The 23,977-nt window shown below is 43.4% G+C and overlaps 1 protein-coding gene and 1 long non-coding RNA gene across 19 annotated transcripts in view; one reads left to right on the top strand and one right to left on the bottom strand.

Moving 5' to 3' along the window:
* LOC146823069 (uncharacterized) overlaps positions 1–11,880 on the bottom strand; it is a 60,493-nt gene extending 48,613 nt beyond the window's left edge. For both annotated transcript variants that reach the window (XR_014962133.1, XR_014962132.1), the window contains exon 1: positions 11,710–11,880. This is a non-coding gene — a long non-coding RNA (uncharacterized LOC146823069). The remainder of the gene's footprint in view (positions 1–11,709) is intronic.
* An 11,541-nt stretch (positions 11,881–23,421) lies between these two features.
* The window catches only part of IKZF1 (IKAROS family zinc finger 1), a 262,341-nt gene continuing 261,785 nt past the window's right edge, over positions 23,422–23,977 (top strand). For 6 of the 17 annotated variants that reach the window (XM_085607276.1, XM_085607278.1, XM_085607277.1 and 3 more), the window contains exon 1: positions 23,422–23,809. In XM_085607276.1, the coding sequence (XP_085463402.1) occupies positions 23,668–23,809 (142 nt within the window). In that variant the 5' untranslated portion in view covers positions 23,422–23,667. The remainder of the gene's footprint in view (positions 23,810–23,977) is intronic. The other 11 variants (XM_085607283.1, XM_085607285.1, XM_085607284.1 and 8 more) reach the window with 4 other exon arrangements.

Below are 23,977 nucleotides of genomic sequence, written 5' to 3' on the forward strand. Positions count from 1 at the left end.
ATATGTCCCAAACTGGGGAGGATAACTTTTGTACTGTGCTACTGCCGATGCCTAAGGAACTAAAGGTGGATGGGGATGTTGTTTGCCTCTCTGTAGCGCGTACTATGAATATGCTAGTAATGGGTGCAGATCTTGGTAGGGAATCTTACAAATATGGAAGCTGGCAGTGGTGGTGTCGGAAGCACATCTCTCTGAGTAGTTAAATAGGAAGGGTCAACTCTGTGTCCTCTGAGTCGCCCTCCATACTGACAATCACTGGCTCATCATCACTGTCACTTTTCATACTTTTAAGGAACTTTCCTTTATCCTTGTCTCTTGTGGCGAGTCTCGGACTAGGACGGCGTCCAATCCATGTCCAGAGCATCAGAAGTGGGGCTTGGAGAAGATGGTGGAGTAACCTTTCTTTTTTTTTTCAAAATATTTTTATTAGAACAGGAAAAATAGATGAAGTAATAAATAGTTTACATATCAGTAGGAAGACCAATAAATTAATCGAGCATAATCAACACTTATAAAAAACATTCCATATTACCATTTCTCAATGGTAACTAATAACGAATTAGACTCCCACAACTTTTACATCCTGACTGATCTTTTAAATAACAAATTACATTAAATAGGATTAATAAATAAAGTGCAAAGTGCCATGTGCAAATCATTTTGTTTTGTTTTCAACAAATATACAAATACCATAATTTCTTCAAAGTGTCTTGTGCTTATATAACCTATTTATAACTAATTCATCATCATCAGGTTTCGTCTATAAACCAGTAAGGGAAAAAAGGTTGCCATATACCCTTAAATTTTACAACAGCTCCTATACGTTTGGCATAGGCCTCTTCTAGTCTACATGTCCTGGTCATTTTATTAAACCAATGTTCAATGTTAGGTTGTAGACTGGTTCTCCAGTTTTACAAAACAAGTGACCTAGCAACTGCGATAGCAATTAATATAAAATATTGCTGATATTTTGTAAAACATTTCACTTCTCATGAGGAACCAAATAACACCAGCATGGCTGACGGACTGATTGCCAAGGTTAGAATCGAAGACATTTCCGCAAAACCCCTCTTCCGGAAGTACTGTAAATCATTACATTCGTAAAATATATGTGACCAACCCCCTTCACCCTCTTTGTTACAGCGAAAACATTGATTCGGGCAGGTTTGAAACATTTTAGACAATTTCAGGGGTGTAAAATATAATAGCCATCTGGATAAGAAATTCATTCTTTTAAAATTGGCACCTCTGAGTGCTTTATTCGCCAGATCACTAAGCTGTTTCCACTCTCTGGTATTGAACTTACAGCCTGTCTCTGAATGAATATTTCGGAGCTCTTTCGTCAGAATCTCTTCTGAGTTGGATTTTTGATGAAGTAGCTAATATCAACAGCCAACCCCTACCATTGTATTTACTATCTGCTTAACAATTGGCCGTACCGTCTCACCCAACATTGAGTAATTAATTTTAAGGAAATTGATTATTTCTACAAAGCTCATAACGAGAGCGGTGTTCGGCGGAGTGGCCTGCACACAAACCGTTTCCCAGTTGATTGATGTATCATGATTATAAAAATCCCCAAGCTGGAGATAGCCCAGTTCTTGCCAATCCTGAAAACGCCCTCTGGAGAGTTTCAGACCTCCTACTACCCCATCTTGTATAGTGGTATAAGCGTGAAATACAGGGACATCTCGTGATTTAAAAAATAACTGCATTCTTTCAGCTAGTGTGAGAATAACCTTATATCTTGTTTTTTAGGGGAGTTTCGCCAAACGTAGGAACACGAGGAGTCCAATGGCACTTTTATTCAACATATGTATTCAACATATGTATTTTTAAAAAAATATCGAAAACAGAATTTTCCTTACCCAATGGGAAAATAAATTAAGTAAAGAAGCCTGATAATAGTTTGAAAAATGTGGGAGTGCTATTCCTCCTGAAGTTACATCTAATTTCAATATAGAGAACTTACCCTAGGATGTTTATTATTCCAGACAAACTTCCTTATTAATTGATCCAGCTCCTTAAAATAATGATTCGGGATTTTCATGGGAAGATTAATAAATAGAAGCAAAAACAATGGAAGCACGGTCATTTTAACCATAGAGATCCTCCCCACTAAGGATAGTTGAAGCAGAGACCAGTTATCAAATAACTTTTTCAATTTCTTGAGTAATCTAGTAAAATTCAAAATAAATAATTGCCCAAAATCGTTAGTGACATGTATCCCCAAATATCTGATTGGATGCGGTGGTTTTAGATTGATGGCAGATGGAAAATCCAAAGGAGTCATATTAAAAGATAAAATTTCAGTTTTTGCATGATTAACTTTATATCCTCCGACTTGCGTAAAGTTTTGAATTTCATTCAACACATTCTGTACATTAACTGCCCCTGCTTTCAGATATAGAATGATATCATCTGCATCGAGTTTAATTTTTGCCATACCATCAATGGGAGGCACGATCATTAAGCTCTTCCGGATCTTCTCAGCTAGGGGTTCAATAGTGTGCCACGATCGATGGGAAACTTACCCTTTACTAAGCCGTTAATCAAGATTGTGGCTTCTGCCCCTCTATACATTTTTGTTAACATCTGTACAAATTGCTGAGGAAAACCAAACTTTTGTAAAATAAAAAATAAAGCACTCCAGTCTACCAAATCAATCATCCATCATCATAATCACTGCATCAATCTTATTAATAGAAAAGTAATCTATGGCTTGCATTAAAAAATACGTATTCGATGCCATCAAACGTCGAGGAATAAAACCATTTTGATCACTATGCACCACCTGTTGTGCGCAGGGAGCTATCCTTTTTGCCCAGATTTTCATAAGAAATTTATAATCTGTGTTTAGCAGACTAATGGGGCGATAAGAGCTTGGATCCAAAGGATCCTTATCCTTTTCGAGAAAGACTATTTCCACAGATTACTTAAAACTTTGGGGAATATCTATACCATCCTTAATTTCATTAAGCAGTTTTTACTAAAAAAGGAAGCAGTTCATCTTGAAATACCTTATACATTTCTACAGGAATCCCATCTGCCCCACTGGCCTTGGCATTAGCCATACTTTTTAATACTACTTGAGCTTCAGGGATTCCTATTTGAGAGTTCAATGCCTCTGAGAGCTGCTGTGATAGTAAAGGTAGCTCCAATGAATGAAAATATCGCCCGAGATCTGCTTCATCTACCCCCTGCGTTTCTCCATAGATATGGTTAAAATGTGAGCAGAACACCTCACCAATAGCCTGCTTATCATCTTCTAACAGACCTGCTACTGGATTTTTAATTTGAGTGATTAATTGTGCAGCTTTTTGAGATTTCGTGGAACAAGCCAAAAATCTGCCAATGTGCTGACTCCTCATAAAGCTTTTGTTGGTAAGCCTTACTCCCTGCAATTTCCTCTGTTAAGGAAAAATCTTTTCAGCTTCTCCTTTGCCCTAGCTAGCGCTTGCTGCCGTGCTTTTATTATGGGCACTGATGTATCTGTAAGAATTATCTTTAGTCTAGCCTTCTCCACAGCCGTTTGAAGTGCGGAAATCTTATGTCTCTGTAGGTTACTTATTCTTGCCTTATAGGAAATAACCTGGCCTCTAAACGTGGCTTTAAAGGCATCCCATACCGTAACTAAAGGGGCCGTATTTAAATTGTGTTTAAAAATCTCCTTGATAAACCCTCTGGTTTCTGTTAACCAGATCGTATCTTGTAGTAGGGATTTATCGAATTGCCATCTGGGTCTATTTTTCAAACTCTTATTTAATATTAATATAAAAGAAACTACAGAATGGTCTGAAAAAGAGTTGGCGACTATTTCTGCCGGACCATTAGCAACTAATTTGTCCACTAAAAAATAATCCAAACGTGAGGCCGATCTAAATCTTGCTGAGTAGCAAGTAAATTGTAAGAGAGTAGGATAGACTAATCTCCAGGGATCTATTAGTGAGAAATCTTTTGTAAGGCTGTTAATTAATTTTGCAGTTTTAGGTTTTAGTTGACGCTTCGCCTTATTTGAAGAATCCAAGGCTAAATTCTGAATAAAATTAAAATCACCGCCCAGAACTAGTATACCTTCGATACTTATTACTAATTGGTAAATTTGGCCAAGTGCTACAATATCGTCGTCGATAGGACCGTAATAATTTACCAAATTCAAAATTGTCTCCTGCAGCTTGACTTTTACCCACATCCATCTGCCTTTCCCATCTCGTTGGACATCCTTAACTTCCCAGTGTGTTTGCTAGTAGAATCCCTACCCCTCGGATGGCTAAATTGTCAGAAGAAATAAATGCCTGCGAATACCTTTTGGGAAGTACTATCTTTGGGTTATCAGATCTAAGATGTGTTTCCTGTAAGAACACAATCTTGAGAGAAAGAGAAGTAACCCAATTTAAAAAAGAAGCACTTTTCCGCAGGTTAAGTAATCCATTAACATTACAGGTAATAATTTTTATATTCTGCATTTCAACATTTTCATCTGTAATTCTATATTATTTTTTTGAAGAACCCAGGTAGCGTGGCCTGCATTGATTAAAGTAAATCTATAAAATCTATTACATCTTTCCTGTTCATATTTTCCTGTTGCTATACACCACCCCTCCCAAAAAAAAAACCTGAAACCCTGACCCCCCCCCCCAGAAATGCCCCACATCCCACATCTCTCCCTCCCTTGGCCAATGGGGTGCCCTGAAGCTGCACCCTAGGTGATCTGCCCGCAGCCCATACAACAGAGGAGTCCTAAATACCCCAGTGGACATAAATCAAACGTAAGTCAATTTGTGCAGCTTCAATATGACACAGATTCATCTTGCAGTAGTAATCTCGCTCAGTAATTCCTGAGCTTCTTCTACCCGTGAAAGCATATGGAACTTTCCTTTAACCAGCACCCTTAGTTTTGATTGTTGTGCAATGGATGCCTGAGCTCCCTCTGCCTTAAATAAATACAAAAGTTTAACAAATTCTTTACGTCTACGTGCTGCTCCTGCAGACATGTCTGGAAAAATCTGACATTTGGTACCCTCGCCAAAAACAAACTGTCTCTGCTGAATAGCTTTGGTCAGGACGTTCTCTTTAATTCTGTAATCAGCAAAGTTGATTAAAATTGTGCGAGGATATTTAGAGTTAGGGATGGGATAAGCTGGAACCCAATGAGCCCTAGTTAATTGCAAATCCACCGTAAAATCCGGTAACACTTTTTGCTTAAGGAGAGTTTGAACCCAGTGGAGGGTATTGCTCCCCTCGCTCCCCTCCGGCACTCCCACGATTCGAAGGTTAGAGCGGCGTGAATGATTTTCTAAATCTTCCAGCTTATTCTCAAGAGCAATCTTATCCGCCGACAGAGTGTTGATTTTCTGGATCGTAGAGCTCATCTGATCCTCTAAATGAGCTATCCTTGATTCTGCCTCTTCAAGTCTAACGGGAATGCCATAGATCGTTTCTTCAATTTTTTTCAGCCTGAGGTGAAACGCAGCAGTCTCGAGTACCTGGGACTTTTTCATATCCCTGATCTCCTCCAAAATGAGATTAAGTAAAGTTTTAATTTCCACCTGTTGCGAGTTAGCCCAGCTGGACCCGAGTTGCAGTTTGACTTGTGAATTTTGATTCTCCCAATTAAAAGCTTGACCCAGCGATTCCGAGCCCTTCTCCGTTGTTGCACAAGGAATTTCCTGCAATTGGTGGAAACTCTCTTGGTGCTGCTCCGAGATAGTTTCTGTATTGGAGGTCTGCTGGGGGGACGAATGCTGATCAAATGAGGCCGTTGGACTTGCCTGTGAGATCAACAATTTTCCCCCCTCAGAATAAGAGGATATTAAAGGTACCAGAGTTAATATTGAAGCCTGGGAAGATAGAGAAATTTTTAACCTCTCAGGAGGATTTCCTGCTGACTCTTCCTCTGAGGTTACTGACAGGTCTGTACTTAGATGTACTAAGTCTTGGGTGGCTAACGATTGGGTGCTATTCTTAGTGAATAAGGGAAAATCTTTAGCAATTTTTAATTGTGTCTTATTAATTCCAGGCGTGGGCTCACTGGACTGGCCCTTTTCCCCTTCATTAGGACCATCGATTACAAGATTGGGGTCCCTTCCCCCTTGCTGTAGCTTGAGCCGTGGCTCAAACAGATCTTCTGTGAGCTCTCGGAGCTTGAATTTAGTCCTGAACAATTAATCTGACCTGACTCTTTGGCCAGAGTTTGTGCACCTTTTGCTTGTACCAGGTGTTTTTTAGCTTTCAGCCCGGTCGCCCCGTCCACTTTTGCTAAGGCATTGGCTTGTTTCTGATGCCTGCCCATCTTTTCTTTTTTTTACCTTTCTCGGAAGCCTCCAACACCTTGTCAGCCAGCCAGTACTGCTGCCAGTACTATACAAGTGCCTCTCTCGCTTAACTGGCGTCTTAACTCCTCCTGCTGGTCCCACTCACTGCCAACGGACCTTTTAATCTCTTTCAAGCTTTACCTGGCAAGGCAGCAGTAGCTTTTAATGTGAAAACACCCAGCCAAGCTGTATAACCCTTGCGCCTCAAGCAGAAATATTAATTGGGCTGTACAACATATTTTACGCACTTACCGAGCACAGATGCAGTGCCTGCCAGCAGTCTCCAGATTTTCCCACAGGTTTCCACCTCCTTTGACTCCTAGTTCTCAACAATCCAATCTCCGCGATTCAAAGCTGCATTTCAACAAAATCCCGAAAAAGCATTCCGTTTAAGCTCCTAATGTCAAAGCTCAGCTCGCATTAACTTGCTTCCGACACCCCAGACTGATTGAAGAGTCCCGGCAGCAGCTCCACGTTCTCCGCGTCCCGGAGCAGTCCACCATTCCACCCTTCACTACGGTCTCCTCTGCAGTGGGCGGGGCATCAGCCACCTGTGCTACGGAGAGGCGGGAGTCTCCATAGCATCACCTTTCTTTTTCTTGCTGGAGATTGCGAATCCAATGGTTGAAAAAAACCATCTTGCAGCTCAACCTCCTGTTCTGCTCCTACTTCAGGAACAACTGCGGCTGGCTGCAGCTCCTGTTGTCCAGTTACCTGTGTCGATTATTTACTTTGCGGCTGAGACAAATCCAGTTTAGATTCATTGCTTGCTACCATGACTGCAGAACAATAGTGTATCTATTTCAAACCATGCATAAACATAATATTTCATTCATATACAGATTAACCCCTTCGACGCTTGTGACGGAACGGTTCCGTCATGCACGTCGGTTGGGCTGTGCTTATGACGGAACCGTTCCGTCATGGCCCCGCCCGCGCTCAGATCCTTCAGCACTGCGCGGGAATCCGCGCAGCGCTGAAGGGGTTAAAAAGGTTACTTTATGTGCATCAAAGGCCTATGAGACGCCTGTGGCATCTGAAGGGTACAGGGGAAAATTGAATAATTCTTAAATAAATTATTGCTTGTGTGCGGCTATGGCCTATCAGACACCCGCGGTAGGCAAGGGGTGCATGGGAAAATTGAATCATTCTTACAAAATTATTGCTGGTGTGCAGTTATGGCATATGAGACTAGACACCAATGGCAGACAGGGGGTGTAAGGAAAAATGCAATAATCCTTAGAAAATGTATTGCTGGTGTGCCCCTATGGCTCAGGATACATCTATGGCAGACAGAGTGAGCAGGAAAAAATTGAATCATTCTTTAAAAAACGATTGCTGGTGTGTGCCAATGGCTAATAAGGCAACTATGGCAGGCAGGGGGTGCAGGAGAAAATGGAATAATCCTTATAAACATTATTGCTGGTGTGCACCTATAATGGCAGGCCAGGAGTCCAGGGGAAAATGGAATAATCCTTAAATAAATGATTGCTGGTGCGCTTTCATGGTCTATGAGATAGATACCTATGACAGAGAGGGAGTGCAGGGAAAAATTGAATATTTATTTAACAAATAATCTCTGGGGTGCACCTATGGAGTTGCTCGCGAATGGGAGGTGCGTAACGGAGTGCTTACAACCACGGCTACAAGGTTTAGAGGGCCCTTTCGGGTGCATATGCTGTGGTTTCGCTTCTCTGGTCCTGGCCAGACCCAACAACCTCCTTCCCTGCACTTTTGCGACGGTTTTTCTGCTCAATTATCGCTCATTAGCCAAGCACTTTGCTGATGTCCATTACTTCCTGGAAGACAAGTCTCCTGATGTCCTATTCCTTACTGAGACTTGGCTCTCAGAAGACATGGTGACGGAGCAAGTACTTGCTCTCCCGGAGGGTTATACGATTCATACCCTTAATAGATCTACGAGAGGTGGGGGCAATGCGGTCATCCTTAAAACCGGGTTCCCATGTACTTTTGTTAAGCAGGCTGTTACCGACTGTGAATACGCCTTTTTTAAAATCACTCTCAACTCTAATTATACAATGTCAGGACTATTGATTTACCGTCGCCCGGGTCGGTCCAGAGGGTTCAGAGATGCTCTGTCCGAGATAGTCAGCACTCTGGCGGTTAATGCCTCTAACTTTTCAGTTATAGGCGACCTTAATTTACATCTAGAAAACCTCTCTGATCCTGATGTGCTATTGTTCCTGGCTGACCTTGCTGCATGTCAGCTCGAGCAACGGGTCTCAGGCCCCACGCATTTGGCTGGCCATCTACTCGACCCTATTTTTCCAAACATACCTTCCCTTGTGGTTCAAACCCCTGTTCTGATGGACTGGTCTGATCACTATCTAGTTTCCATAGTGATTCACGATATTTTGCCAGCGAGCAATCTAGTAAACACCTCGTCTTTTAAGCGTCCTTGGCATAAATTGAATTGGGAACATTTTCAAAGGCATCTTGCTATCACCTCCCCGGTTGTTCCGGCTGACCCTAACGAGGCCCACTCAATTTTTTCCAATTGGATCACCCGGCCTTCGGATGTCCTTATTCCTGTTAGGCTGTCCATGAGCCGGCATAACAAATCTAACCCCTGGTATAATGCTAAACTAGCTGTCTTACATAAGACCTGTAAGAAGCTGGAGAGAACCTGGCGACGGGACTTTGATCCTACATCCAAGGTTCTCTACCGCGCTGCTGTTAAGTGTTACCACAGGGCCCTCCTTGTTGAGCGTGCCGCATTCTACGCCGAGCAGATTAGTGGGAGTTCCAATCCGGCTAAGAGTATTTTTTCTATAGTGACAGAGCTTAAAACACAGAAGGGCGCTGCAAGTTCAGTAATTACCTCCGACTTGCAATGTGATGAATTGGCCAATTTTTTTGTCAAGAAGGTCGAGGATATTTATAAAAGCTTTCCTATGGCCCTTATAGGTCCTCTCGATACCTCTTGTAACCTCATTGATGGTGTCCTTGAGGTTTTTCCCCCATCACTCAAGAGGTTTTACTGACACTTTGCTCCAAGGTGAAGTCGGGCTCTCCTGCTGACCCTTTGAAGCCTGACCAATTTCAAAAAATCCTACCTACCATCATACACCCTTTGGAAATGGTGATTAATGGGTCCTTCAGTGCAGAGGTTGTGCCCAGGGCTTGGAAGCAGGCCAGGGTAATACCACTGCTCAAGAAACCTTCTTTAGACCCCCAAAAACCAAAAGGTTTTCGACCCATTTCCCTGTTACCTTGGACTGCGAAGATCACAGAGGCCTATATTAATTCCCTTCTCACGGAATTTCTTACTGTAAATCAGAGGCCTGACCCCTCTCAAAACGTGTTCCGGCCTTGCCACAGCACTGAGTCAACGCTGCTGGCCGTGACTGAACATCTGTGGATGGCTTTAGACGCAGGGCAGACGTCAGCGCTGATCTTTTTGGACCTCAGTGCCACGTTTGACACGGTGTCTCATGTCATTCTGCTGAATCGTCTGTCTGAGGCTGGAGTCACTGGTTCAGCTCTTAAGTGGCTGTCTTCCTTCCTCGCTGATAGGACGTTTCAGGTGGTTGCCCCCCCGTTTGCTTCTGGTACCTTTCCCATAGGCCAAGGGGTCCCACAAGGCTCGTCCCTGAGCCCTCTGCTCTTTAATCTCTATGTTCAACCTCTGGCGGGTGTAGCCAGGAGCAGAGGGCTGACCAAGGTCTCTTATGCGGACGATACCCAGTTGGTGGCGGCTCTCTCGAGTGACCCCGAGCAGGACGCCAGGAAATTTCAGGGTGACCTCTCGGTGGTTGCCGAGTGGATGAACGCCAAGTGTCTCCAACTGAATACCAGCAAGTCAGAAGTGTTGTTGGTGGGAGGGAACCATGATTGTTGGAGCGAGCTGTGGTGGCCCAAGAGCTTAGGTACGACTCCCATCTCTAAGCCTGTTGTGAAGAACCTGGGGGTCTGGATGGACAACTCACTTAATTTTCAGATTCAGACAGAAAAGGTGGCGGGAACATGTTTCGGTTTGTTGCGCGGGCTCAAACCCATCCTGGCCTTCTTCGATGCTTCGACCAGATAGATCATTATTCAGGCCCTGATCTTGTCTAGGCTCGACTATGCTTGCTCGCTGTATTTGGGAGCTAATAAATCTGAAATACAGAGGCTACAGAGAGTCCAGAACGCGGCCGCAAGATCTCTTCTGGGCTGTGCAGAACTTGCACAGTGACCAGTGCCATCCGTCGCCTCCATTGGCTGCCTGTGGCTAGGCGAATCGAGTTTAAGGCACTTTGTATTGCCTTTAAAATTTTGAAATTGTCATCCCCACAAATTCTGTCTGATCTTCTTGTACCTTACACTCCTACACGATCACTTCGATCCATGGGACAATGTCTGGTAGTGATCCCCCGGGTGAGAAGAGTCCGTGCCGGTGGGCGCTCTTTTCGTAATAGAGCTGCCATTCTGTGGAACTCTATGCCGGCCCACATCCGTGGGCTTACTAACTATCTTCACTTTAGGAAAGCCATTAATACATTCCTGTTTCCTCCCTTGTAGGCCTCCTGTGCTTTTGTGCGTGCTGCTCTCTTGTTGCTCAGCACCGGGACGCCTCTTAGCTGGGGCAGCTGATGCGCTTTACAAAACTCTTAACATAACATAACATAACATGAGACTATACACATATGAAAGACAGGGGGTGCAGGGAAAATTGGAATATTCCCTAAAACATTATTGCTGGTGTGCGCCTATGGTCTATAAGACACCTACGGCAGGCAGGGGTGTAGGGGAAAATGAAATAATTCTTAAAAACATTTCTGGTGTGTGCCTATGGCCTATGTAACACCTATGTCAGGCCAGGGGTTTTGGGGAAAATGTAAAAACATTTCATTAATTCAGCAATGCAAAAAACTAAAATTAAATCAGCTAGTCAGCTTTAATAATTCCCCAACCACAAACACCCAAGTCATAAAACAATTACTGAACCAAAATACACTTTACAGAAAAATATAAAATACAAAAAAACCACATTTTGCATTTAATCCATGGCCATCCATGAATCAATAAATGTTTTTAAAAACATATAGCACATAATTCTTTTTTTAATATGCACCCAGTGCCTAGTGCTGGCTTGCCCATGAGCAGACTAGGCTCCAAACAGTAAAATGAGCAAAACAGTGCATAATTCACAAACAACACACAAGACAATGAAGAAAACGAAATGTATAAGCTGCCCCCAGTCCTCCCAAAAATGTTCAAACTTTTTCCCTTATAAAAAATCTTTTTAAATGAATGCAAAATATACCCCTTCTACAACTCCAGGACACCCACAATTACATTTTGAAAGTAAGAAAAACAAAAAAGTAAAAAGAAAATACTGCTGCATGCCCTCCAAAAAACAACAAACTTATTCAAATGTTCTTTCACTTACTTGATTGGTCACAAGAAAATCCTTAAAATACAAATGCATATGCATCAGGGATTGAAGACAAAGAGAGTGATCTTTCCCCTCCAAATCCAAATGAAAAGTAATCAAGGGATGGACAAAGCAGTGGGAAGAGCCTTCTGGACAGGAAGAGGTAGTTGCGGTCTCTGTGGCACTTGCTTCCTGTTGAAAGAAAAGTAAAATAAAACAAATACAATTTAAAAAGAACTACCTGAACCAACCATTCAGGTAGAATACCTACTTGGAAAACTATTGTGACTTGATTTTGCTATTTCTCGAGTTGAAAATCTACTCGAGAAGCAGCTTTGTAACTGGACCACTAGCATTAGAAAAATTCGTCAGCAGGCTTCCCAACAACCCGAAATGCTCTAGCGGATGCCAAATCTCGCTCACCGGCTCACTTGCGGGAGCCTTGCATTTCTCCTGTTATTGCATTGCTCGAACAGGAAAAAAATTACACGACACAGCAGTTGATGGGATTTGACCAGACCGCTGTGTATCAAGAGTAACGCAGAGTCATCAATTTCCTCCAATTCCGTGAGCAGAATAAAAAATTCCACCTGGGCCTAATTAAAACATATAAACTATACAAAAAGTCTAAATCAAATTTATAATGATACAAATACCTAAAACTAATATAATAATTAATATATATCATATTCATTCAAAAACTAAATGTAATACAAAAATATTAAATTAAGCTATATTATAAACAACAATATTTAGAAAAATGACAATTATATATACATAAAAAACTATATTCTTACCTTCTATATTCGTTCCCTCAAAATTTTTGACTTGACAATATTTTTGCCACAATATTGTTAGTCTACAAAAATTTTGAAACAAGGTTTTGGTCATTTACCTCATAGATAACTCATGCTCTGCTCTTTTTGAAGAAGCCAGTTAGAATATCTTGAAGGAAAGCAATCATACTTTTAATAATTACCCAGCTATATTTCTAGATATTATGTAGATAGAATTAGAAATAATACTATGCATTGTTGCTTCTTGTAAACAAAAGAAAACAATTTTATAGTGCCATGCTATTTTCACTTTTTCAACTAAGCACTAGCAGGCCTAAAAGAAAAGAATGACTTAAAGAAAATGGCCGAAAAGAGGACTAGATCAACACAAAGTGCCCTGCAAACTCCATGGGTATAAAATACCAGGAAGCAGTGGCCTGACAAAGGGTTTCAATTATAATACACTAATAGTTAGAGAAGCTTCAGTTTCCCCAATGGAGAACTATAAAACCTCCCTTTCAGGGACACGCCTCATTGCATGGGCCTGGTTGGTCATATTCTGTATAAGTAGAGCAATACACTTGTTAGTCCCTGTGTAGGTACACTTTAGAGACATCATAATCCATACAAAGATTGAAGTGCCTGTATTCTGTTTGTGATTCCAGACATCACTTCAATATACATATTTCCAAAAAGAGTCACACTCATGATCAGCTGGGTGGCAAATAACAAAACTTTTAATTATCACCCCATGGAGAGCAGGGCGAAAAAAAACAAAAGGCAATGAAAGCACTCCAGAAAGCCAGTTACCACACACAATATCTAACATTAAATATTTCACACCTCACCTGCATGCACTAAGTGGCTCACAAAGACAAGTGAAAAAAGTGTAAGTTACTACAAAAGCGTGAGTTACTTCAAAAGTGCAGTGTGTGAATACTGAGAAGAAGTAAACTTACTAAAAAGTGCAACCGTACTCAAAACTGTGACTTACTTTTGTGAATCAGGGCCTGTCTCTTGAATAATTGTGCATATATTGTTGACAAAAAGAAGATGAATCCATAGTGTAATAGTAGAATAGCAGCCTAGTGCTCCTTGTAGTTGTGCACAAAATTAACAAATCAGTATTTGCACCCTTGGGTGCAATTGTATACAAGTGGAGAGAGGGTCATATACACAGGAACATACAGTTGCTTTTGATGCAGATACTAATAAATGGATATTACTCCACTAGAGTAAGTCGAGGTTTCGGCTGTCTTAGCATAAATACCAGGGTCATATTCAGGACTCTCGTGACTTTATTAGGAGCCTCTGAAACAGACTGAGAAGCATAAAGGGGTTCTCTTAAAGGTTCATCAATTATTGTTCCAAAATAAGCCTGTCTAAAAACTATATAGTGAAAAAAAAATTGTTTTGTGGCAAAAGTGAAATTACGTTCTCCGGGGAATTCTTCAAAGCAGTTATGCCACAAATTCTGGACTGGATAATTGCACACCAAAACAATATAAGCTGATATAAGAATGGCTCAAATGCTTCCCACTATAAAAGAAAATGTTAGACACGCCCACAAGAAAACATAAATAAGAGACTGTCTTTCAAGTGAAATTGAAGAAAGTCCCCTGAATTCATGTCAATTCATGCACTTTGCAATCATCCCGGAAACAATCATTGTCAAATGTAATAGGTCTGGATGCCATGTTGTAACACATGCAAAAACAAACATGCACAAGTGAACATTGGTTCATAGCTGTTCTTGTATGCATACGCATCTCAAAGTCAGACCTGATGAAGTGCCATTTCTATTTTTTTTTTATATATAAATGAAAGCTGGGCGATACTAAAGGATCTATTTCTTCATTATAATATTGTTTTTGTTTCTATATGAAATTAAGGTCAGCTAAAAAAGGGAGCCTTTATTGCTTTCTTGGTTGCATTTGTATGCCATAGACACATAATAAGCAGTATATTAAATGTTTCTATGCTATCACTTCAAAAAGAAAATAAATACCTAGTAATAGCAATGAGAAGCAGCATGCAACTTAAATTAATAAAAAATAAACGAAAATACGCATCCTCTGTAACAGTGAGGAAATGCTACTAGGAGCTCAAAGTAAAAATAAAAAATACTGCCCAGGCTGCAATGAGGGGAAGCAGCCTGGAGTTCATGGTTAAAAAAAAATAATGCCCATTTCACAATGGGCAGAAGTCACTGGGAGTTAGAAAAAATATATATGAGCAGTCATTGTAACTCTCATTGGCCCCACTATGATAACTCCAGACTGAAACAAGCATTTGCAATGCAATAAGGTTTGTATTACTGATAGTTTGAGGTACTGGCGTTGCAAATAATAATACAACGCCAATAGCTCATACTTTTAGTAATGCAAGACCTAGTGCATTGCAAATGCTTGCGTAGTGAGCAAGGAACCAGCATTATATGTCTCAGTGCAGTTCCGCAAGATACTCCTAGAGGTCCCTAGTGAGCAAGGCACCAGCACCGCATGTCTCAGTGCAGTACCGCAAGCTAATACTAGAGGTCCCTAGTGAGCAAGGCTTAAGCACTGCATGTCTAGGTGCAGTACCGCAAACTGCTCCTAGAGGTCGATAGTGAGCAAGGCACCAGAACAGCATTTCTAGGTGCAGTACCGCAAGCTTCTCCTAGAGGTCCCTAGTGAGCAAGGCACCAGCACAACATGTCTACAAAGTTGGAGTTATTGGCATTATAAATGGCAATGTTTTTTACCTAGCCATGTTGCAGGGTTCAGTACCATATGTGGCAAAAAGGGGACCTCTTTTGGTCACGCATGGTACTGCATCCTGCAGAAGATATGGTAAATCCACCCTACCCATAATGCATTGCATGCAAGACAGTACTACGAGTACATTCAAATAGCTATGCCCATATATACAATTAGTAGCTTTGAAATGTGACAAAAGAATTCTTACATTAATTTCGAATTAGGTTGTACTCTGTGTGGAGCTAATGAAGGGAACTTTATAGACGGTCTCATATAAATGTGAGATGTTCTAGTGGTTGAAGTAGCCACTGCCAGCCTAGCTTAGGACCAAGTGTGTGTCCTGCCTGAAGCCTTATAAGAAAATCATGCCTTGAGGCTGTAATTAAAACCTAGGGAGTAACAACACATATGACAGGGGGTGTCCTCATGGGAGGTTACAGGAAGAGACAAGGCGGTACTAAGGAGGGACTACTAAGCCTATTGACCAATGAAAAGCCACCATCTACAATGGACTGGGACAGGAGCCAATTAAAAAGATGGGCAGAGAGTGGGCGGAGCATTATGTCCAAATCCTGAATACAGCATGTCTTGAAGAGACAGTGCAAGCACTGCAAAGGCAAGACCTAAAAAAAATATGTCTCCATGTTAGAGATAGTCTTGCATGCAAGTCCTGACACACAGATAACAATGACAATAAATACAACCATTGGAAATGCCGATAGGCCTGGCCTTCGAAAGCTGGCACAATGGTTTGTTTTTGCATTTTTGGTAATCGTTACATATGCCACAAAAAATGATTGGATATGAGTGCATATAATTTTAATAGAGCAATATGGGTCCTTCCAGCAGACAGGTGCACTCAGAACACTGTATATAACAATTGTCTTAGTTTTAATCCATATAAAAGTGAAATGTTATTCTCATACAGTTATACAGACTTCCTGCGGGGTTTGCAAACAGCAGCCTCTTTTTCAAAATCCACCAGACAGGGGGGCAGGTCACAAGTCGCAATCCAAACAGTTGACCATGAGCAGGAGTAATATAATGCCCTCTCCCCACCTCACCGTCTTATCGCTCTCCTTCATCCAGATTCCAGACGAAAGAGGGGTTGCCCAGCCTCTGTCGGGCTATGATGGGCACAGATGGGTCTACCCTTAGCCCAGGTTTTGCTCAGCCATGCCTGTACTGCAGGATACGGCTTCGATATTTGAGTGGGAGGAGGCCCCTCCCTCCCCCTCTAGGAGGCAAAGCAGGCTGGGGGACCGAGTTCCACCCCAGCAGGCAGCAAACAGGAGCAAGTGGTGGTGCAGGCTAACAGAGCCTGGACAGCGCATCGGTCACTGCGGGAGGCGGCCGCAATATTTGAGTGGGAGGAGACCCGCCCCTCTCCCTCTGTAAGGCAAAGCAAGCTGGGGGACCAAGTCCCACCCCAGCAGGTAGCAAACAGGAGCAAGTGGTGGTGCAGGCTAACAGAGCCTGAACAGCACGTCCCACACTGCGGGAGGCAGCCACGATATTAGAGTGGAAGAAGGCCCCTTCCTCTCCCTCTGGAAGGCAAAGCAGTCTTGGTGACCGAGTCCCACCACAGCAAGCAGCAAGCAGGAGCAAGTGGTGGTGCAGGCTAACAAAGCCTGAACAGTGCTTCCTCTAACTTCATGGCATTACAAGTGACAGGTGGATATTCTTACAGGACAAGTATATTTGTGCAGCATCCCGTTCCTGCCGTAGATTCCCTCCGCAAGTCGGCTTAGTTTCAAAGGACGCCATAGTTTGCTGCAGTCTACGTTCCACCGCTTCATCCTATCGCTGGGGGATGCCCTCGCGCGCTGCCTGCACCGGGCGCGAGACCGAAAAGGAGATTTTTTTTTTATGGCTAGTTAAGCAGAATAAAGATTTATTGATGATTATTGATGAAATGTTATTCTTATTGGCACAAAGAAAGTATTGTTTTCGCTGTAAATTATTGTCACATGAAAACATAGTGTTAAAACACAAGATGACTAAAAAATTTAAAAAGGGTTAAAGAACAGCTCACCAGCCCTGGCATGAAAGTGCACCCCCTTTTTAGGCAGATGGGTGCTTGACCACCAAAATGCTCAAGCACTTTTAGTGCAAGAGAGCCAGTGCTTGAAGTTACCGGACCCATTGCCTCATGCTGAATGATATGATGGGCAAGCACAAAATGTGAATGGTATGTGAGCAAACCAATAAATGCAAAGACCTAACCCCAAACTGCTAAAACAAAAAAAAAACACAAAAGTTAAGGAGGACATTATAGTTAGGTGAAAATTTCAGTGCCAACATAGGGGTCTATTATAATGTCGGGTGGATCGCCACCGCCTGTATGGCAGTGGCGTCCACCCGACATTATACACCGCCAGCCACCCATTTACCCCTGCCATATTACTATGGCGGGGAGGACCCTGGCGGACGGAAAGACCGTCCGCCGGTTTTCCTCCAGTCGATCAGTCGACTGGGCGGAAAAGGGGCACAGCCATCCATAAGAGCATACAGGCGGATTAGTGCCTTTCCATAGCATGGAAAGGCATGCGGTGCATGACTGTGGGGGCCTGTTGCGGGCCCCCAGGGTGTTTGGGGGTGGGGGTGCACATGGGGGGTACCTATGGTACCCCTCTGCATTTGCATGCACAACATGGCAGGCACCGCGCGGTGCCTGCCACGTTGTGCATGCAAATGCACAAGGTGCAGCCACAGCATTGTGGCGGGCGGTGCTGTGTGCACTGCCCGCCACAATGATGTGGATGGGGGATGCCACTGTGGCCGTGGCATCCAAATTGCCGGTGCAGGACCGCCGCACCACTGCGCGGTGGCATCCTAATTGCCGGTGCGGGACTGCCGCACTAATAAGCCCCATAATGTTTTGAACTAAAAAACCACAGAAATTCACCAGTTATAGTTAGAAGAGCTAACTAAAATGTGCACCCCACCATGTATTGCTTGTAACCTCACATATTACATCAATCATGCCATGTTCTATGGCATAGTTTACGACATCACTGATGACATCTCTAATGACATTACCCATGTTCATATTACTCGCCACTTCACCATGCACTGTGTTCTCACAAAAGATGTGACTTGCGATGTCATAGCTATTATTTTAAATATTATTATTTTAGGTGGCATAAGTGATGTAAAAGGGTATGAGGCACAAGTTCTAGTTAATGTTGTTTGGCTACGGACTTGAATACACTGTTTATGGAGGTGCTAGAATTATAACAGTTTAAAGGTGTTGCGTATATTATAAAATAAAGGCATAAATATATGTTTAGAATGATACATTTTTGTGTAGTTTCATTTCGATTTGTAGATATAAAATAAATAAAGTTTCAGTAATGTTAAGGTGGTGCATATTTTATAAGTTAAAGGTATAACTATAAGTGTAGAGTTTGTAAGGTTTGTGTAGTTTAAGTTTGGTTTGTATAAAAATAATAAATAAAGCTTTCCAAACTGTAACAAAGGTTTAACCGTTGTTTTTTTTAATTGAAAAGGAGATCAAAATGGCACCACAATTGTGTTTGATCAAGGCCGCCTGAGCCAAGCAAAATGTGTCATTGCAGATCAAGAATGAATACCAAAAAAATCACTTTGAGAACATTACAGTGGTGTCTGTAACTGGACCTTTTTGGATTGACTTGAAGGTTACAGGGTTCTTGAATGCATATGCACACCTAAAAAGACTTATGTAACAAAGTGAATTGCTCCATGAATACAATGCATTTTTGACACAAATAATTGAGTGTCCAATGACTGAGAGTACTATTTAAATGTAAAATAGTTCTTCATGCATTGCTGAATAAAGAATAAATCCAAATAGCAAATAACATTAGCTGAGCAGGAATACTTCTGTGAGAAAGAGCCCAAGCCCACCCTATATGTTGGAGTACTGGTAACAAAAGGTCAATTGGCAGCTAAACTGTCGACCCAGACCTAAAACAACTGGTCCAAGATCAACTTGAATGAAACACAATGGGAGACATATGAAGAAAATAAAAAGCAACCCTTAATCAGTCAAATTGAGAAAGCGTGCATACCTTACTATATTTTATGCGACAATTATAGCAATAGATTCATTATTTGTATCCATCTTCACACACATCAAATGTGGGTTTTCTGGTGCAGTTAGTAAATGTTGGGACTGAAATGTCCCCTGCATGGCGTACAGGCCTGTTCCTGTACCCTGGCTTTTGATTGTTGACCTTGGCATCACGATAATCAAGTGAGTGAGCAGTGGCCTAGGCCTGTCCATTCCATGAGTATGTCCTGGAACTGTACATGACCTGGAGTGATGTACTAAGCATGCTCTCATTTACTAATTTATTTTTATTTATTTATTTTATTTATTTAAGCTTGTACCGCGCACAGCTACCCACAATGGGTTTCCCGGCGCCAGGGATAGACTGTAGAAGAAAAGAGAATGTCACCTTGACTTAAGGCCTCTGCCGACTATTGGTCACGCTTAGTAAAGAGCAGGGTCTTCAAAGCCTTACGGAAGCGGAGTAAGTTGGTCTCAGATTTTAATGCCAATGGGAGGGAGTTCCAGTATTTAGGACCAAGAGTGGAAAAGGAGCGGCCTCCCATTTTTGCCAGCTTCCATCTTGGTACTGTGAAATTGCCAATGTCCGATGACCTTAATGAGCGCAGGGGTCTATAGGGTTTTACCAGCCCCTGAACATATACTGGGGCGCTACCCTGCTTAGCCTTGAACATATAGCAGAGTGCCTTGAATTTAACGCGTTCTGGGATGCTCAACCAATGGAGGTCACGCAAAGCGGCAGTGGCTGAGGTGCGTCTGGGGACATTCTTTAGCAGGCGCGCGGCCGCATTTTGCACCACCTGCAGCACATGTATAGTAGCTTTATCTGCGCCCAAATAGAGAATGTTGCCATAGTCCAGGCGTGATGTTACAAGTGCCTGGACTACAGTTCTGCGAGAGGAGAGGGGGAGCATCCACAAAATCTTGTGAAGCCATCGCAAGGTTGAAAAGCAGATGGCTGAGACCTTAGTAGCCTGTTGTCTCATAGTTAGCCTGTCGTCAGTAATGACGCCCAGGTTGCGAACTGCAGTAGATGGTGTAGGCGCATTTCCCAGTTTGATGGGCCAATGGCGAGGACCCCAAAGATGTTTGTTCTGTCCCAGAATGACCACCTCGGTCTTCTCCCCATTCAGCTTGAGACAATTTCTCCGCATCCAGTCGGCCACAAGAGTGAGGCCCGACTTGAGTGCGGAGATGTTGTTTACGTCTCTCCCTGACAAGGAGAAGACAATCTGGGTGTCATCTGCGTAGGAAAACAGGGTTAGCCCAGCTTGTTCGACTATGGTTGCCAAGGGTTTAACATAAATATTAAATAATAAAGGGCTAAGAATTGAGCCCTGGGGGACGCCACGGGTGGAAGGACAAATGGCGGAGGCAGCTTTAGAAGAAAACACTTGGAAGCTTCGGTCACTAAGGAAAGACGCCAGCCAGGCCAAGGCCTGGCCTGCCACACCTAGAGATTTCAGAGAGTCAGTGAGGATGGAATGTGACACGGTGTCGAAAGCTGCGCTCAAATCCAGCAGGATGAGCGCCATGGTGTTTCCCTGATCGACACCGTGCCTAAGACTCTCTGTCACCCCCAGGAGGGCTGTCTCGGTTGAGTGCCTAGGCCGAAAGCCCGACTGAGAAGGATGGAGAAATCCAGTGTTTTCAACCAGTTTGGAGAGCTGAGAATTTATATGTCTCTCCAATATCTTTGAGAAAATTGGCAACAAAGATATAGGGCGAAAGTTAGCAGGATTTGAAGGATCTGCACCCTGTTTTTTTAATAACGGTACAACCATGGCGTGTTTCCAAGGTTGTGGGACATGGGCCTCGCTCAGAGAAGCGTTGAGTAATTTAATGATGGGGGGATGAGTGAGGGGGTCTAATTGTTTTAATATTTTGGCCGGGAGAGCGTCCTGTGGGGAGCCCGATCTCACACTATTTAAACAGGAGAGGAAAGAAATGGCGTCTAAGGGCTGCCAAGTAGTGACTACTGCATCAGTGTCATTGTTTTCCAATTTTTGGACTATGTCAAGGGCAGTGTACATAGTACCTGGAGGTGTAGTGAAATTTTCATAGATAAGATCAACTTTATCTATGAAGTAATCCGCTAAGGACTGACACTGAGTGCCATCAAGTGCCGGGGGAGGAGGGATCGAGTTAGCACCAGTCAATTTTTTGACAACAGAGAATAGCACCTTTGGGCAGTTTTGTGCATCAGTCACAGTTTTCCTTGTGTAGTCTGCTTTAGCAGTTTTACAACTGTAGTGGTATTTTTTTAAGGCTTCTTTATATGTGGCTTTACGTGAAGGAGAATAGCCTTGTCTCCATTTACGCTCCAAGGTCTTACAATGTGAGCGGAGGCTTTTAAGTTGTTCCGAATACCATGGAGCAGGAGGGTGGTGTGAAAATGCGGGCTTTGATGTCATTGGAAGCGCTGTATTGACTGCAGTGGTTAGCCAGAGTTCAGTGGCGCAATTGAGAGCGGCAGTTGGTAGTTCAACACATGGAAGTGTTTTGATCAGTAGTTTATTGAGTTCTGGCAAGTTAATCTTCCCCCAATTCCGAACTGGCCGCGTAGTTTCCACCTCAGGTCTTATTACTGTATCAGCCATGTCATAAGAGAAGGGGACAGCTAAGTGGTCGGACCAGGTGATTTGTAGGGCTTCACGAGAACAATCTAGGGACAGGTTAGATAGGATCGGGTCCAGTAAGTGACCGGCACAATGAGTGGGACCTGTGTTTAGAAGTTGAAGGTTAAAAGCTTCCAGAATAGGGAGAAGCTGATTCCTATTAGGGCACTTATGGTCGTCTAAATGTATGTTTAGGTCCCCTAAGATTGTGAAATTAGGCGCTTTAAGCAGTACTGGGGCTAGGAAGTCCGGTAACGATGTTATCCAAGGGCTCGCTGTCCCAGGGGGACGGTATACCAGTAGCCCTAATTGTGGGCCACTATCCCTGTCATGGGTTTATCAGTAGAGCAAATGTAGCAGCGTACAGCGTTTTTAGAATCCATAGTGCGATCAGACCTTTATATCTGAGTCACTGGAGTGGAGGGCACTGGCCTGCTTCTCTAAAGTTCAGCTTCGAGGGGGCATGGTCAGGCTGCCGTCCAAGATGGCCGTGCAGCACTGAAGCTCCGCCGGAGGACCTCGACAAACTCTCCTGATCCGGACCAAATGGCACCCTAATGATGCCCGAGTGATGTGCTATGCTGGATGGAAGCTGCGCCGATTTGGTGTGCCTGGTTCGTGTGGCAAAAATTGAAGAACCGTCCTGAACAGGCCTGAAGACCGCGTATGGGCGTGCCCGTTGACCGTCTGCTTAGATGGTGCGACTAAAAGCTGCCTGTGCAGGACAAGTGCGACCTAAGAAATCCGCGAGGAAGAGAGACTGCCGCGGGCTGCGCTCACAGGAGCTACGGCCCACCTTATGCAGGCCTTAGATGAGGGAATCCAGTCTGTGGTTCCACAAACTAGCCCTAAGCAAACCAGGGACTTTAATGTACTTTGCTGTCAAGGAAAGCCCCTCAGATCCCACTTTAGAGACACCACGGTTCAATGTGGTCCCATAAACTGACCACTACTTTCCAATTGCTACCGAGGTTGGGCCAGAGTGGTGCAGTAATTGGAATATGTATTCTCATCCAAATAAATCCAGTGGTATTTTGATTTAACGCTGTGAAGCAAATCCCAAATTTGAATAAAAAGTGGTTCCTCTGAAACACAGAAATATTCATTCCCGAAATTCTAAGTAAATGTGATTGATGAAGTTGTTTTATGCACACATAAAACTTTATGATACATTTGGGGTTTTTTAGGCAAAAAACATTTTTTTTAAATGTTTAAAGAAAAATATTATTCCCAGGTATTAGGCAGTTCGATAGTAAATTGAGTCGCTGAAATTGGCCAAAAGTAAGACTGCTCTAGGCAGTGTAACACTCGCACTCATCAGGTGTGACTTGCCAGTGACAAAGCTCTCTAGACATAGGGTCTCGTTGCTGCGACATACAATGGACGAGTTTCAATCACAACATGGCAGACTCGGAATGTCATCCTTCGTGGGTTGATAACATGTGTCTGTCAACGGGCTGTTAATAATTGTTTGGCAAATTATATGCAAATTGCTTCGCGTTAGAGTGCTGTGTGATTGAGTATGACTGGAAGCATCTGCTCAGATGGTAGTTTTCACAGGCAGGTAGGCATGATGTGCTTAAGTGGGCGAGTGACCGCGTGCGCAGAGTGACAGAGAGGTGCACCGAGGAAATGAAAGGGGGAGTTGCCAGTCCTGCTCTTCGAGCCCCCCGGAAGGGGGAGCCTGTCGTCTCCAGGCACCCCTGACTCTATGAAAGGCTGCAGGGAGCCGGCGGAGGCAGAGCTCACTACAGGCGTGCCCCGGCCCTGTGAGGGAGAGGAGGATGCTGCACTGGAATGAGGAAGTGGAGTGGAGAGGGGCGGAGGCGGGCCCCAGAGCGGTGGAGCTGCTCCAGCGCGCGCCGGCACCTGCCAGAGAGGCGCATGGAAGCTGGGAGAGCTGTTTGCAGGCAGCGGGGATGACAGGTAACGCATACCCCGAGGGCCGGGGACACTCATAGCACCGGGGCCGCGCGCCCTCCTCCCTACCCACTTGTTACTAGCCAGAAACCGCTTGGGCAGGAGAAGGGACGTTTTATTGATAGACACGCACCCCTACTCCTGCCGAAGTCCTTCCATTGGCTGGGTCGGTTG

The sequence above is a fragment of the Triturus cristatus genome, chromosome 5_2 (assembly GCF_964204655.1).
Source record: "Triturus cristatus chromosome 5_2, aTriCri1.1, whole genome shotgun sequence".
NCBI lineage: Eukaryota > Metazoa > Chordata > Amphibia > Caudata > Salamandridae > Triturus > Triturus cristatus.